At 51.4% G+C, this 14662-nt stretch overlaps 1 protein-coding gene across 1 annotated transcript in view; it reads right to left on the bottom strand.

Annotated features, from left to right (window-relative positions):
- LOC126273675 (bromodomain-containing protein 4) overlaps window positions 1-6289 on the bottom strand; it is a 29566-nt gene extending 23277 nt beyond the window's left edge. Inside the window, exon 1 of the mRNA XM_049977050.1 lies at window positions 2581-6289. Coding sequence (XP_049833007.1) covers window positions 2581-5882 — 3302 coding nt within the window. The 5' untranslated portion in view covers window positions 5883-6289. The remainder of the gene's footprint in view (window positions 1-2580) is intronic.
- Window positions 6290-14662: the final 8373 nt, after the last annotated feature.

The raw sequence follows: 14662 nt of genomic DNA, 5'->3' as shown, positions 1-14662 counted from the left end.
AGCAGCATCACATGTAAGTCTTTCTCAATAACGATAGCTGTCTGTTCGTCATCACGCCCACCGAATATTTTCTGCTACTCTGTGAGCAGAATGTAGAGGTTGCTATTGTCTGAACAGAATGTAGAGGAGGGCTAGGTAGCGTGTGTACGCTGGGCGCCGACTTGCAGTGGCTGCGGCTGCGTCAGCACTAGCCGGTGCGCAGCGATGACGCAACTGCCAGGCGCCGCTCCACGCGCCAAGCCGCTGTGTTTACAAACATAGCGACCACGTGGCCGGCGAGGCCTTGGGATAAGATGTCGCTGTCGGCGGCCGCGTGCCGCGCCAATCAATGAACCTCTCTCCCCGCTAGCGCGGCTTCTCTAGCAGCCAGCGTGCCTTCCTGTGTTCCGCTGTCGCTTCAGACTTACCGTGTTTATATCTGACAGCACATCTTGAGCCCGAGTAAGACTTCAGAATAGGGAAGTGTATTGTTAGTACGGCGAAGTAACAATGCAGTCTGGGATCGCAGATGAACTGGTATTTAGAAAGCAAATCGAAGACTGCCACACTCATTAGTGATGCTAACCTCCTTCGATTAGTTCATGGTGTTGTCTCTGGCGATGAAACTCACTACTCCCCATTTCCTTACACGTGCCCGTCTGTAAGCTTCACATGAGCAAAATGTAACAGGTGGCAAGAAAGAACAATCTTGGCAGAAGAGACTTCCCTATCAAGATTAGCGAAATATTTTCTTCAACATGTTCTGTCTCTTAATTATAGGAATGTGGTGACAATTACTAGGCGTAGTATTCCTTCAGAAACTTGAGGGAGCAACGCTAACACGAGTGATTACAGCTCGTTTTGACTTAAATCAATCATAGCGGAGCAAATGAATGTTCATTTGCTGTTAGAGGCCTTACAAACTGACGTTCTTGTTCTGGCATCAGATATGAAGTCAGATATAAGAAAAAAGATCGAATATAAAATATTTTGGTGCGAAAACATGCAGTATGAAATGGAAACTATTCAAGAGTCAATTGAGATAACGCCATCCATGAAAAAGGTGAAATAAACACTTCGTTTTGTAATTGTTTTCTACGTGCCCTTTCTAGACTCGGATAATGGAAGAACACCTGTTTCAAGTACAGAAACCGCCTGAACAAACTTATAAGAGAAACGGGCTGAATATTTATCAGTTCACAGATTTTTTTATGAGATATAATACGTTTTTACTACGCAATGCTATTGCTAATTCCGTAAAAGCTTGACACTTTCACAATACTAAGTAACAAGGCTTGCCGAAGTATTTCATCCGCTGGGTATGGAATACTAAACAATTACGTTAAAGGAATTTTCTGATTAAAAATTAAGAGGACACCTCATGTGATGCTTGATTTATTGCTAAGGACAGTTTTCAATCAGTTGCAAGATGTTATCATCAACTATCCAGCTGTTCTTTTCTTAAATATGGACAATTAAAGTTAGTTTGGAGAAATATGTTACAGTACTGTGCCCTCGTTCAGGCTGGACTCAACTGCACTTCTCCGAGCTACGAGAGTATGTAATCAAGGGTTATAGTTTTTGGGCATCTTGTCTTTGTATTATGTCAATTGTATCTCATGAAAAGCCAGAGCAGTTTCAAGCAAACTTGGTAACCACATGCGACTTTCTGCTTGGTTTACTGTTCGAGTAAACCACCCCTAGGAAGTTCAGTGGTGGGGTGGGGGTGTGACTTGTAAAAATAATATAAAACGAAAGTGTCAAATTTGCACTTTCTAGGAGTACGCAGAAATGCAATGCAAAATTTGGCATGAATATGGCTTGCTATCTGAGGGAAAAAAGAAAATAAAACAATGGGATTAGCACGCCACTAGTTCTCTCTCGGGGGATGGGGTGGAGGTCGGGAAGAGAAGGGAGAAACATGTTTCAGCCCGACTTAGCACATATGCTGTTTACTATTTACGAAAAAAAATGCGTGGGTAAGACACGCCTACCAACTGTATTTGTGACCAGAGGAAGTGATGACATACAATCATAACTCTGAAATGTATGGTGAAATATGAAAGTAATGGAAACGACCAATATTAGTGAGCAGTAGATTGTTTTAGGATTTCACAGGCTGAATGGGACCTTTTATTTATTTCGAAAGAAATTTCCGCTATTTGACTGTTAATTGTTCATTTATTGTACACTATCATGATTTCGGCTTTGTAGCCTTTCTCGTGTGCGTGTTGAAATGTTAAAATACATGTAACCTGTTTTTCACATGTCATAGTCCAAACAACATCTTTCTGGACTTATAGACCAGTTGTCGTATGACGTGTCACGGACAGGAGAGAAATATTTAGCCGAAATCATGGTTGAATACAATAAATGAACAATTAACAGTCAAATGGCGGAAAATTATTTTTAAAAAATTTATATGACCGTCGTCCTCTACGAAGGAAAGTAGGTAGGGATGAAAAGAAAATGACATGAAAAAAAGAATGGAAATTTATTGTTATTTTTGCGCTGTTGGTATGGCGAGGTTGATTGGTGACAGTTACGATGACGTTTCACCCCTATGTAGGACTGGGAGAGGAGCGCTTTGCAGATACTGACCTTCCGAAAAGGGGGTGCCAGAGGTTCTGCGCGCCGGACACCTTGTCGGGGGTGGGGGGCGGCCCGGGGCTGACGGCCGTCGAGCTGACGATGGGCGCGCACTCTGGGGGCGGCTCCTTGAGGAGGCGCGGCGTGTGCAGTGGGTCCACCAGGTGCTGCGGCTGCTTCACTTTCAGCTTGGGCGTCGCCGACAGGTCGATGGGTCCCGCCCCCGGGGGCTGGGGAACCTTGAGCGCCACGGGCTCCGGCCGCCGCTGCCCCCCGCTGCTGCTGAGCAGGTTGAGGAGCGACTTGCACGTCACCGACGGGGGCCTGTTGGCCGCCGCGGCGGGCTGCGTGGGCGGGGGCGGAGGGGGCGGTGCCTGCGGAGCGGGGGCGGCGTGGTGGCGCTGCGGCCGCGACAGCGGGCTGGCGCGCGGTGAACGCTTCGCCGCCGACGGCGCCTTCGATTTCGTCGGTGCCACGTGCTGCTGTTGTTGCCAGAAGCTGGCGGCGATGGCTTCCAGCTGCGCCTTGTAATCGACGCCGGCGGAAAGGGTGGGTGACAACAGGTACGGCGGAGGCGGAGGGACGGCCGCGGCGCCGCCACCGAAGCCGGCGGGAGGGAAGACGGCGTTGACCGCGGCGACGAACTCGGCGTAGTTGCCGCATAGAGCGGACGCCGCCTCCAGTTGCGTGAGGTAGGGCAGCCACATGACCTGCGTCAGCGACGCCGCCGTCGCCGCCTCCGCGGCCGCCACCTGCTGGCGCTGCTGCCACTCGGCGAAGGCGGCCAGCGTGACGAAGTCCGGCACGGGCGCGGGGGCGGAGGCGGCGGGCGCGTCCTTGGCGTGCTGCTGCTGCTGCAGGGTGGCGTACAGCTGGCGCAGCGGCACCACCAGCAGGTCGGGGTCGTGCACCAGCGTCGGGCTCGACAGCGCCGCCGGCAGCCGCAGGTCGGGCCTGGACGCCAGCAGCCTCGGCGCTTCCGCGGCGGGCGCGGCCAGCAGCGCGGGCAGCCTGTCCCGCGGCACGACCAGGGGGTCCGGAAAGTCGCGCTCCAGCCTGCGCAGCTGCGCCACCGGCTCCTCTGCCGTCAGCAGCTCCAGCAGCCGCGACCGGCCGCTCTGTTCCGCGGTGACGGCGGGCAGCGTGGGCGGGGGCGCCACTGGGGCCGCCTGGTGCCGGTGGTGCTGTTGGTGGTGGTGGTGGTGGTGGTGCTGCTGCGCGGGTGGCGGCGGGGGCGGCGGCGCCGCCATAGGGTGCTGCACGGGCTGCTGGTGCGAGCCGCCGGCCAGCAGCGCGCGCAGCGTCAGGTCGTCCCTCTCGCGCTCCGCCTTCTCGTCGGAGGAGCAGCTCACGGTGGGGCTGCCGGCCGCCGCTGCCCGCGTGCCGAGGTCGATGGCTCCTGCGCCTCCTCCGGCCGCGGGGGAGGTGCGCTCCGACGCCGGTTTCGCCTCAGTAGGCACCACTGCGGACACCTTCCTCGATAGCAGCGACTCTAGGAATGCCGACTTGGCCGCGGACCGAGGAGGTTGCTGGTGGGCCGGTTGCGCCTCCTGATACTGCTTCTCCACTTGCTGTACACCGGCCCCACACGACGGCGAGTATTTGGGTATCGTGATGGGCGGCGACCGGGACAGCATCAACCTCCTAGGCTTGCACTCCATTTCGTCTTCTTCTCGCTTCCGGAGTTTGGGCAGGCTGAGATCAGTTGGCAAAACTTCTTCCTCTTCCTCCTCCTCCTCTTCTTCTTGGCAAAGCTCGGCTTCTTCTTCACAACCCTCCACTATTTCGCCCTCGTCCAAATGCTGAACTTCTTCTTCCTCCTCCTCCTCTTCTTCGCCTCCGTGAGTTTCTTCTTCCTGATGCATTTCTTGGTAGCATTCGGGATCACAAAACTCGTCCGCATCTTCCGCCTTCAACGAAGCCATTTCGTGATCGTCTTCGGGTTCCTCCATTTCGCAACACGTGTCACCTCCCTCGATGCCGGCGTCACTTTCTGCGACGTCCTCCTCGTACTCCATCTCTTCCTCGCAGTCGTATTCCGGGAGATGAGTACCCGTTTCGTCCTCTTCTTCCTCGTGCGCCCCTTCGTCTTCGTCCTCCAGCCTCCCCTCTTTGGTTTCCGCGCCGGACTCGGCGTCTTCGTCCTCGATCCTCTGCGAGATATCGATCCGCTCTTCGCGAGTAGCGACACTCGCCACGGCTGGCGCCACAGTCGGGATGCGCGAGCTGCCACCTACCGGCGACAGCCGCGACTCGGTAGAGCTCCGCGACGACTCCCTGCGGCCGCTCCCCGAACTACTACTACCACTGCTACTGCTATGAGTCCTCGACAGCGGCGGCGACTGTGTTTTGCCGGCAGGGAGAGATTGTTTCTGCACTGCAGGGGGACTGAGGGCCGACGCTAACCTCTCGGTGTGAGGTATCGCCCGCCACCCGTGCGCCGTCTTAGTAATCCTAATGCGATTGCGCTTGTCGTAATCTTCACACAACACTTCCACAATGCGAGTATCGTCCTGCTTGATCCACACAAAAATGGGGTTGACACGCGGTGTGGGTGTCGGGCTGGGTTCGCGCCTGTCGTCGGCGCCGCCCTCCGTCGTCCTGGCGGCGGCGTACAACGCGCTCCGCCTCTCCCGCTTGCGCTGGCGCCGGCGCTCGCGGCCGTGCGAGGAAGAGGCCCCGGACGAAGACGTGGAGGCGGCGGAGGCGGACCTGCGGCGGCGGCGCTTGCGGGCCTTGCGGCCGTGGGGGGCGGCGGCGCAAGCGGCGGCGAAGAGCGCGCAGGCGGCGGCGGGCGGCGGCGGCGGCGGCGGCTCGGCCACCGCCTCCACTAGCTCGCGCAGCAGGCCGCTCACCTCGGTCTGGGCGCGCGTCGCGCTCACGCGGCCCTCGCAGCTGAGCGAGCGCAGCACGCCCCGCGGCAGCGGGTCCAGCACCACCGAGCACGCGCTCGCGCCCGGCCGCTCCTCCGGGTCGTCGTCCGCGTCGTCCACGTCCTCGTCCTCGTCCGCGCTGTCTCCGCCGAGCAGGCGCAGCAGCTTCTCGTCCTCGGAGCCGCCCGCGCAGCCGCTGCCGCGCACTGTTATCACGCCGCCGTAGCGCGCCGCCGCCGCCTCGCCCTCCGCGTCGCTGTCGAGGTCGTGCTCCTGCTCGGCCGCGACCAGGTCGTGCTCGGGCTCCGGCTCGGGCTCCTCCTTCACGTCCTCACTGTCCGCCACGAACTGGAAACCGAACTCCTCCGCGTGCCGGCTGAGCTCGGCCGCGGGATCCGCCGGCGGCGGGAACCACTGCTGCACGCCCAGCGTCGTGCTCATGGTCGCGCACTCACAACACTCGCGCACACTCGCGCACACACTGCCGGCACTGTCGCACTTCTACTAGCCGCACTCGCTCCACCGTCAAATCCCAGACGGGGTACAGCAGTGGCGACGCAGCACATTTACGGGCACAAAGTACACTCTCCTGTGAGGATTCCGCCGGTGTCACACGCGACTCGCGAAACGCTGCAACAGACGCACTGCGACCGCGGCCCGGCCTGCGTGGCCGGTCATCTCACTTACCGGAACGTCGACGTCCGCGAACGGGCGGCGAGTCTACAGTTGTCACACTCGCGGCACTGGCAAAGCACTGTGCCACACACACACACACGCACACAGAGCGCGCGCACGGCTTTTACACCAAGTAGGCTCGACAGTTGTTCGCGGTGTCGCTGCCTGGGAACGACTGCGGCTGTCGGCGCGCCTCGCGTTGCTGGCACGGCCCGACGGCGTACGGACGGAGCCGAGCGCGCACGGGTGCCGCCGAGCGCGCTACGAGCGGGGCACCGACGCCCGTGACGTCACGGAGTCGCAGGCCTATGAGCGCGTGAGGACTTTGCCCCCTCGTGCGGCGCTCTGGCGGGGGAGGGGGGAGGAGGCGTGGTGTAGCGCGGCCCCCACTACCCGGCCGCGTCACGTCGCTGGTGGCCTTGACTCGCACCCCCACTCCCGACTGCGGCAGCAACCCGGGCTCCTTTTTTTGGGTCCGGCGGGTGTGTGTGAGGCCCCGTGCGCGCACACAGGCCCGGCCGACACTGTATTTGTTCAAACAGGACTGCCAACGCTGCGGCGGCGGCGCTGGCCTCGCTTTCTACGGGGCGCTGCGCTGCGCTGCGCGGCGCCTGGGTGGGGCGCAGGTCATTATCTCGCCAGCCCGGCACGGCGACCAGTCCTGGCGTCGTCCTTTGTTAACGTCTCGTGCCGAGTGCTGAACGTCTCGCCTGTGCTGCGGCGCAGCTAGTCACTCACTTGTGCCCTTCTTTCGAGCAGCCGTTCTCTCATACAAAGCCCAAAAACTGAAGAAGCGATTACGTATCTAAGTTCCCACGATCAGCATAAAAAGTAATACACTTTTTAAAAAGTAACACGGAGCTAAGCCGCTGTTACTCGAACGGTGAATGACTGACTAGACCTCGGAAGGAGTAAAACCGGACACTCGATGAGAGAGCGAATGACTACACCTCGGAAGAGAACTAACCTTGTCGCGTAATATGTCGAATAGGTAATTACACGCAAAAAAGATAAGGATAACTGTGCGTGTCATAAACAGGACTCATCTGTCCGACTCGTATTTCTCACTTAACAATTCTCCATAACTCCATGACTGAGCTGGGCTCTAAAGTGTTATATTAGGCGTGGTCCTATTACAGATTACGTGTTTCGGCTTTCCTCTTGTTTGTGAATCTTATTACGCAGACTGGTAACTGCAAAAGTTGATGGGGGGGGGGGGGGAGGGTAAGTACTAATTTCGGCCTGTGGGACTTGATCGGTCTACTAGAGTCTCTACTCTGTACTTGCATTTGAATAGATCAGGGTAAGCCTCATAGCACCGTACTGTATCAGGTATTTCCCCAGTACACTTCAGATCAATATGGGGATGGATCTGCCAACGAGACCACAACCTAATTCCTTCGATATTCTTCTCCTGTTTAGCTCGAATGATCTCGATGTCAAGAACTGTTAAAACATTACCAACTCTTGTTCATCGTCTGTGCAACCAAGTGTTCAATGCATTCACTCACTTGATACGAACACGACAGTACGAAAAGTTGGATTAAAGAAAATATTTATACATGATATTTTCGCATTCACAGAGTGACTTCTAAGCTATTGCCTACAGTTTGCAACAAGGAAATAAAACCACATAACATCTACATCTACGTGATTCCTGTGCTATTCACAATAAAGTGCCTGGCACAAATACAGTCAGTAGACGTACTAAACTTATGGAAGATCGAATAAATCCTTAGTCCTAATCATTGTATCATTTTCACAATGCATCAGAAGACACATACGTAGTGTAGGCAGTGAACTGATATTTGATAAGTTGTTTCAAAGCAGTTCCATCTTCTGTCAAAGCTTAAGGTTCGTTTCTCGGTACCGTCAACGACATTTCTCGGGTAGGAACGCCAGAAAACTGTAGCAGAGTATGAAAAGCACGAAAATGCTCAAGCTCAGTCTCTAATGATGTCCATGTCGATGACAGGTTAAGATACTACACTGTTTTCTGCATTGCCGGTGTATCCAAGTGACTTCCCCAGTAAACAACATTCACGAATAGTCACTGACTTCATTTCAAATGGTTCAAATGGCTCTAAGCACTATGGGACTTAACATCTGAGCTCGTCAGTCCCCTAGACTTAGAACTACTTAAACCTAACTAACCTAAGGACATCACACACATCCGTGACCGAGGCAGGATTCGATCCTGCGACCGTAGCAGCAGCGCGGTTTCGGACTAAAGCGTCAAGAACCGCTCGGCCACAGCTGCCGGCTGAGTTCGTTTCGTCTGACTACATCGTTCCTGGTTATCTACATCTACGTATGCAGTGTGATCCAGTAGGAATGTTCAATCTTTAGGGACATGACAGAAACGATGACGCAGAGCAAAAAAGTCTAGTCTCTAAAATGCGCATCAAGTCTCTTTTACTGCAAGCCCTCTGCTTTCCGTATTATCGGAGAAGGTATTATGGACGAAAACAAGAAAAAACTATCCAGTAATGATGGGCTCTAAAATGCATACCTTAGGAATCACGAGCAATTCTTTATCATCGCTACTGTGAAACACATCTACCCTAGGATTACTTAAGGTATGCCTTTTTAAAGCCCATGTTTATTAGACAGTTTTTCTTGTTTTGGTCCATATTAAAGAAAAGAGCTTGGAGTAGAAGAGACCTGTTTCGCAGTATCGAAGGTGAAAAAGCGCTCATGGCTCTTGAAGTAAGCCCTTTTAAAGCTCAAGTTTACTAGCCTTTTTTGCTATGAGTGATCGTTCCTGTCGTATCCCTGAACATTGACCATTGATTTTAGGACATCCCGCATACCCCGCAACCCACTGTGCAGTGCATGGCGGGGGGTACATCGTACCTGTATCATCACGTTTCTTTACTATTCCACTCGCGTACTGAGGGAAGCATAAACGATTGTCTACGTAACTCCTTACGTGCCTCGTCTGTCTTGTCTTATTGTCACGATCCCTACTCGAGATAAGTAGCATGGATGCCGCTCAGTCTTTTTCGAACATCGATTCCCTAAACTTGCCAAACTACGTTTCTAGAGAACTGCGCAGTCTTTCTTCCAAGGATTCCCATTTAAGTTCGCCGAACAAAATGGTTCAAATGGCTCTGAGCACTATGGGACTTAACTTCTGAGGTCATCAGTCCCCTAGAACTTAGAACTACTTAAACCTCTCCAACCTAAGGACATCACACACATCCATGCCCGAGGCAGGATCAGAACCTGCGACCGGACTGGGCGCACGGCTCCAGACTGTAGCGCCTAGAACCGCTCTCCCACGTCGGCCGGCTTCGCCGAGCATTTCTGTTAATCCTTCGCATGGATTACACCGACAAATAACGACACCCAGCACGGCGTCTATGGAATCGTCTCATATATATTGTCATGCCTGCTTGATAAGGACTCCAAACTCTAGAACAACTCTCCAGATTCGGTCACCCTAGCGTCTTGCAGGCGATGTCCTTTGCAGATGCATCGCATTTCCCCACAACTCTTTGGACAAATCCATTCGCCATCACTAATACTAATTTTACACGGTCGTTCCATTTCATATATCCTCTTAGCATTACCCCTAAATACTTAGAAGCTGTGGCGTGTTCAAAGTGTTCACTACTAATCTCGTATTTCTCTTTGTTCCAGGCGTTACGTTGTTTTAGTCGGATAATTGAATATATCTTTTGCTGCTGGCTATACGTGGGTGATGTGGGGAGTGAAACGCCGACGCCTGCCGCACGAACAGCAGAGATGTGGAGACGGTTGCTGGCAACGCTTGCACCGCCGCTGGCTGGCCGGAGTCCTGAGAGGTCGGCGGGAGGCGCGGCTTCGTGTCCTTGGACGCAGGACGCTCCACCTCCGCCATTGTCCTCAGTCTGCCGCTGCAGGACTCCCGCCTGATTGAAGACGCTCGTACAGGCACCGCCGTACACCTAGAGCGAATCTGTCGCCACGTTCCACACTGACTGAGAGCCTTTCACAACCACTGTTACATCGACAAAACCCCGATACTGAGGCGATGTTAAAGAAAAACGTACCTGAGCAGTGACATTCCCAAGCGAGAAGGAACTGACCAGTTGCTACTACACACACAACGTCTCCAAAGGCGCTCATACCTACGGGCAATCCACCCCCACTTTAGGAACTGACCAGTTGCTACTACACACACAACGTCTCCAAAGGCGCTCATACCTACGGGCAATTTCCCCCCCCCCCCCCCCCCTCCTCCACTTTAGCTCTCAGGGAAATGAAAAAAATATGGTGTATACACGTGTTTTTCTTTCTAGACAACGATTTTAAAGTCAGTATTACCCAAGTTTTTAAAACATTTTTTATGACAACTTAAATGTGCCATTCGTCTTTCAAAACGTTAACAATGTACAAACCACCTGCTCCCCTATGAACTCTGTTACGGGCGCCCTTGAACGGTCCACCTCTTCCTCTCCCCCGAACACACTCAACCTCTCACGCTTCCACTGTAGAAAATGATCTAGTTCCAGTTTTCGAGTTGTCACAGGCTGTGCCCGAGAATTTACAGTGTACTACGTCAGGGATGGTTTCCTGCAAGTTCCATCCAGGCCTGTATTGGCGGATGTGATTTATCAACTGCTTATTTGTAACTGAAAAAAACCCTATTGCAGTAATCTCAAGAGTTGTTGATGAAATGGTTCAAATGGCTCTGAGCACTATAGGACTTAACTACTCTGGTCATCAGTCCCCTAGAACTTAGAACTACTTAAACCTAACTAACCTAAGGACATCACACACATTTCATGCCCGAGGCAGAATTCGAACCTGCGACCGTAGCGGTCGCGCGGTTACAGACTGTAGCGCCTAGAACCGCTCGGCCACTTCGGCCGGCGTATTATTGCACTAAAGTGGGAGACTGATGATGGTAAACAATATAAAGCTTTGGATCTTCTGCAAGTCGTTGTATAAAATCGTCTAAGGACAAATAACAATGTTGTTATTGTTATTATTATTGCAAAATCCAATGGCTCTGAGCACTATGAGACTTAACTTCTGAGGTCATCAGTCCCCTAGAACTTAGAACTACTTAAACCTAACTAACCTAGGACATCACACACATCCATGTCCGAGGCAGGATTCGAACCTGCGACCGTAACGGTCGGGCGTTTCCATACTGTAGCACCTAGAACCGCCCGGCCATCCCGGCCGGCTGCTGATCAAATAAACATTTCGATCAACTGATCATCATCATCAGGTAGCAACGTTCTTACTGTGGCGTCAAGTAAACCAAAGACCACCCAGCCACATTGAAAATGGAGCAAATAGCTAAATGCTTTAATACAGCCAACGGTAAAACGCATTGATGCACTTAAATAACCGTCGTACTCTGACAACCACGTTCCATGCTCCTTCATGGAGTGCGTACTGCATACTGACAGATGTGTAATTGCGTTGTACCTCTCGGGAGACATCGCACTTAGATTTTTCTGCTTCACACAGCCTAAAAATTTGAAATAATACCGAACTGCCGTCTTTACGACAAAGATTTAAAACCTGACGTCCAGTCGATAAAATCTTGCGAATGGGCACACAAACTCATATCGGAGAAGAATGCGAAAGGGGATCAAGGGTGTCCTTTCCAAGGGAAGTCCCTCAGCTTTCACCTTAATTTTTTGGGTACAGATCAGAAAATCTAAATCGCACGAGGAACGCTATTTTGTGCCCCCGTTTCTTCCGAATAAGAGTCCAGTGTTTTAACCACTGTATAGCATATCACTTCATGTCTCTTAATATTATGAACTACATTGAATTTTCGGACCCTTACGTAATGTTTCATAGAGATAAGGTTATTAGCAACTTCATGGAAGTGCCCTGGTGCCTTCCTCTCTGTTCCGAAAGTATTGTAACAATTAGTCCAGTAATCAATGAACAGTTTACGCAGACGACTTACGCAGTCTCTAGGATACCATTTGGGAAAACTCGAAAAGTTAATGGCAGTAAGTGTAGCGCAAACAAGAATATACACGCCAGCAGTTTTCACTAGTCTTTACGGGAGCAGATACTTCAAGCAGAACACTCACAACGCTGCCTGAGAGACGCCTTGATGGGAGCTGCCCCCTGGCGGCGGAATGCCGCACTAAGCGCGCCGCGCGGCTACTAGATGGCAGCGCCTGTACCGCCGCCACCGCAGGCCGTTGCCGTCTGCTTCACAGTCGTAAATCTCCCGTAAAGGCTTCGGTGTGGAACAATCCAGAAAAACTGGGCAGCGCCCAGACGTTCTCATGGAGGGGAAGACACTGCGCGCCCTCCTTGAGCAGTAGGAAGGTCACGCTCATTGTTCTCGCAAGAACACCTCACCATTGTACGGAGCACGGACTCCTTTGCGTTATCTGATTCGGGTCTGTGTGTACGCCCCAGACTCGTCCGATGGTCACAAAGGAGCTGTTTAGCATTTCTGCTGCGCCAATTGACCCTGATCTACATATTACTCAGAGGCGCACGTGTTAGGCCTCCAGACCCAGTCATGCAGGACGAGTTCCTTGTGCTCAACTCCTTTGATGGTCTTCCGTTCAAGAAGAATAATGCTGTCAGTGCAGAGGCGGCGCCACTTCCGTTACAAATAGGCTCCACACTCAGAGCTGTAACAAGTTGCCTTCATTTATCGTTACCATCCCTTCTTTGTCCGAGTAAAAAGCTTATCTATTTTCCTCAAAGCAATGATTCCTTGTGCACAAATTCACGTTAATATTTCACTGAATTAAATGATGGGTATAACCAGCATAGATAAAATATACAGAGTGGTCCGAAACAGTTTCATAAGCTTGTAAGGGTGTTGCTGTGTAGATTGTCCTGAGATATAACTGATTAGAAAAAATCTGATATGTTACTCCGTTTTTGAGTTAAATAGCATTGAAGTTAGCTTATCAGGCCGTTGCGCGCGCAAATTCAGGCGATCCGTCAGAGACGGTATTGTCAAAAGTGAACGTGTTTTGGTTTCCTGAAACCGAACATGAGAGGGATACAAAAACTGGACATAGGACGTAGCAAGGATCGAACCCGACTCAAAGGAATGTCATACACTGTCATCTATGCTATGGTAAGAACTGATACAAATTTTATCTTGCGGCCCACTTGAATCTGCGTGCGCAACGGCCAGACTGGCTAACTTCTGTGCTAATTAATTCGGAAGCGGTACAACGTACCGAATTTTTTATTAACAATTATTTTTCAGCACAACCTACCCTGCAACACACTTCCACCCTTTTCAGGCTGTTTCTGACCACTTGTATACTGTGACACTATTGAGCTTCTGATCAAATACGAACAACATAATATATATGAATGAGTGCAAAGAAACGATTTTGATCGAACAGATTGGAGTGTGAGATTCAAAAAGCTGCCCACCGAAGAAGAGAAAATAGTGTGAGACTTTACTAAAATAAAGGCAGCAATTTATCATTAACTATTTCATCCACAATGCACTGCATTGTAAGGGCTTCCACTCGTTATCCAACTGGAAACTTAAAATCCTAAAATTTTTGCGACGCTTACACAGCCATCATCATCATCAGGTGGAAGGAATTATCACATAACTGCTTTTAGTACAAATCCTTGTGATCTAATACCGCATGGTGTCGATGCCACATCATGATTAAATAGCTCACTCCAACTAACTATGTGCGACCCATCTGCGATGAAGGGTGAAAGGGCATTTTCCAGTTACCTTTTACAGAATTTCCCATTTAGTCTCTCGTGAAATGTAGTTATTTGTAGCGATTTGCTAGAGAAAGAATGCATTATCGAGTGAACATATCTCAACAAGCTCAAAATGTTGTTGCAATTTATTGAGTAACCGCGAGTCTAAACGTAAGAGCATAACTTTTCCCAGACTTGCTCAAATACACCTGGTGTCCGTTGTATAGCATGATATTTAACTAGGATGCTACCGACGCGGTAGCACGAAGAACTTCACGTAATTCTAGAGGAATAGTGGGAGAGAGACTTGGTGATCGGGCTGGCTGTAGGTCAGAACAATTCCTTCCAGTCAGACGATAGGGATATATGTTGTGCATGCATTCACGGCCATTAACAGTGAAATGGGATGGCGCACACCACATCCTCATGCGGATAACTAGAGATACAAACTCCAAAACCACCTGTGGCACACCTGCTGAACGTGGGTGGCGGCCGAACTTGTACAGCATCTGTCAACAAGCTGATAGAAAATCCTTACTGGTGATGTGAGACGAGCACGGAATATCGATTTTATTCAAACTATGCATGGCTGCTGCAGCAGTTGAAAAAACCATCGCGATTGGAAGAGCCCTCAGCCGGGAACCATTCAGTCCGATGTTCAGCAATGCAGTACTGGACTGGACAGCCATTTGCAGAACTGGACTCTAGTTTCAAAATCCTTCTGACTTGAGCACTCTGGTTATGATGGGGTTGCTAATGTTTCTGTACAGTTGCTATTTTGTTTTTCACTCTTTAGTCTTCGAAGCGGAATTGCGTGCAACTTGATGAGTGCTAACGATCAGTCTTCTCCTATATTGTCCCACACCACGTCTTCAAATTCT

This window comes from Schistocerca gregaria, chromosome 1 (genome assembly GCF_023897955.1).
Source record: "Schistocerca gregaria isolate iqSchGreg1 chromosome 1, iqSchGreg1.2, whole genome shotgun sequence".
Classification (NCBI taxonomy): Eukaryota; Metazoa; Arthropoda; class Insecta; order Orthoptera; family Acrididae; genus Schistocerca; species Schistocerca gregaria.
Note: the sequence above shows the minus strand (reverse complement) of the source record. Positions and strands in the feature narration are given on the sequence as shown.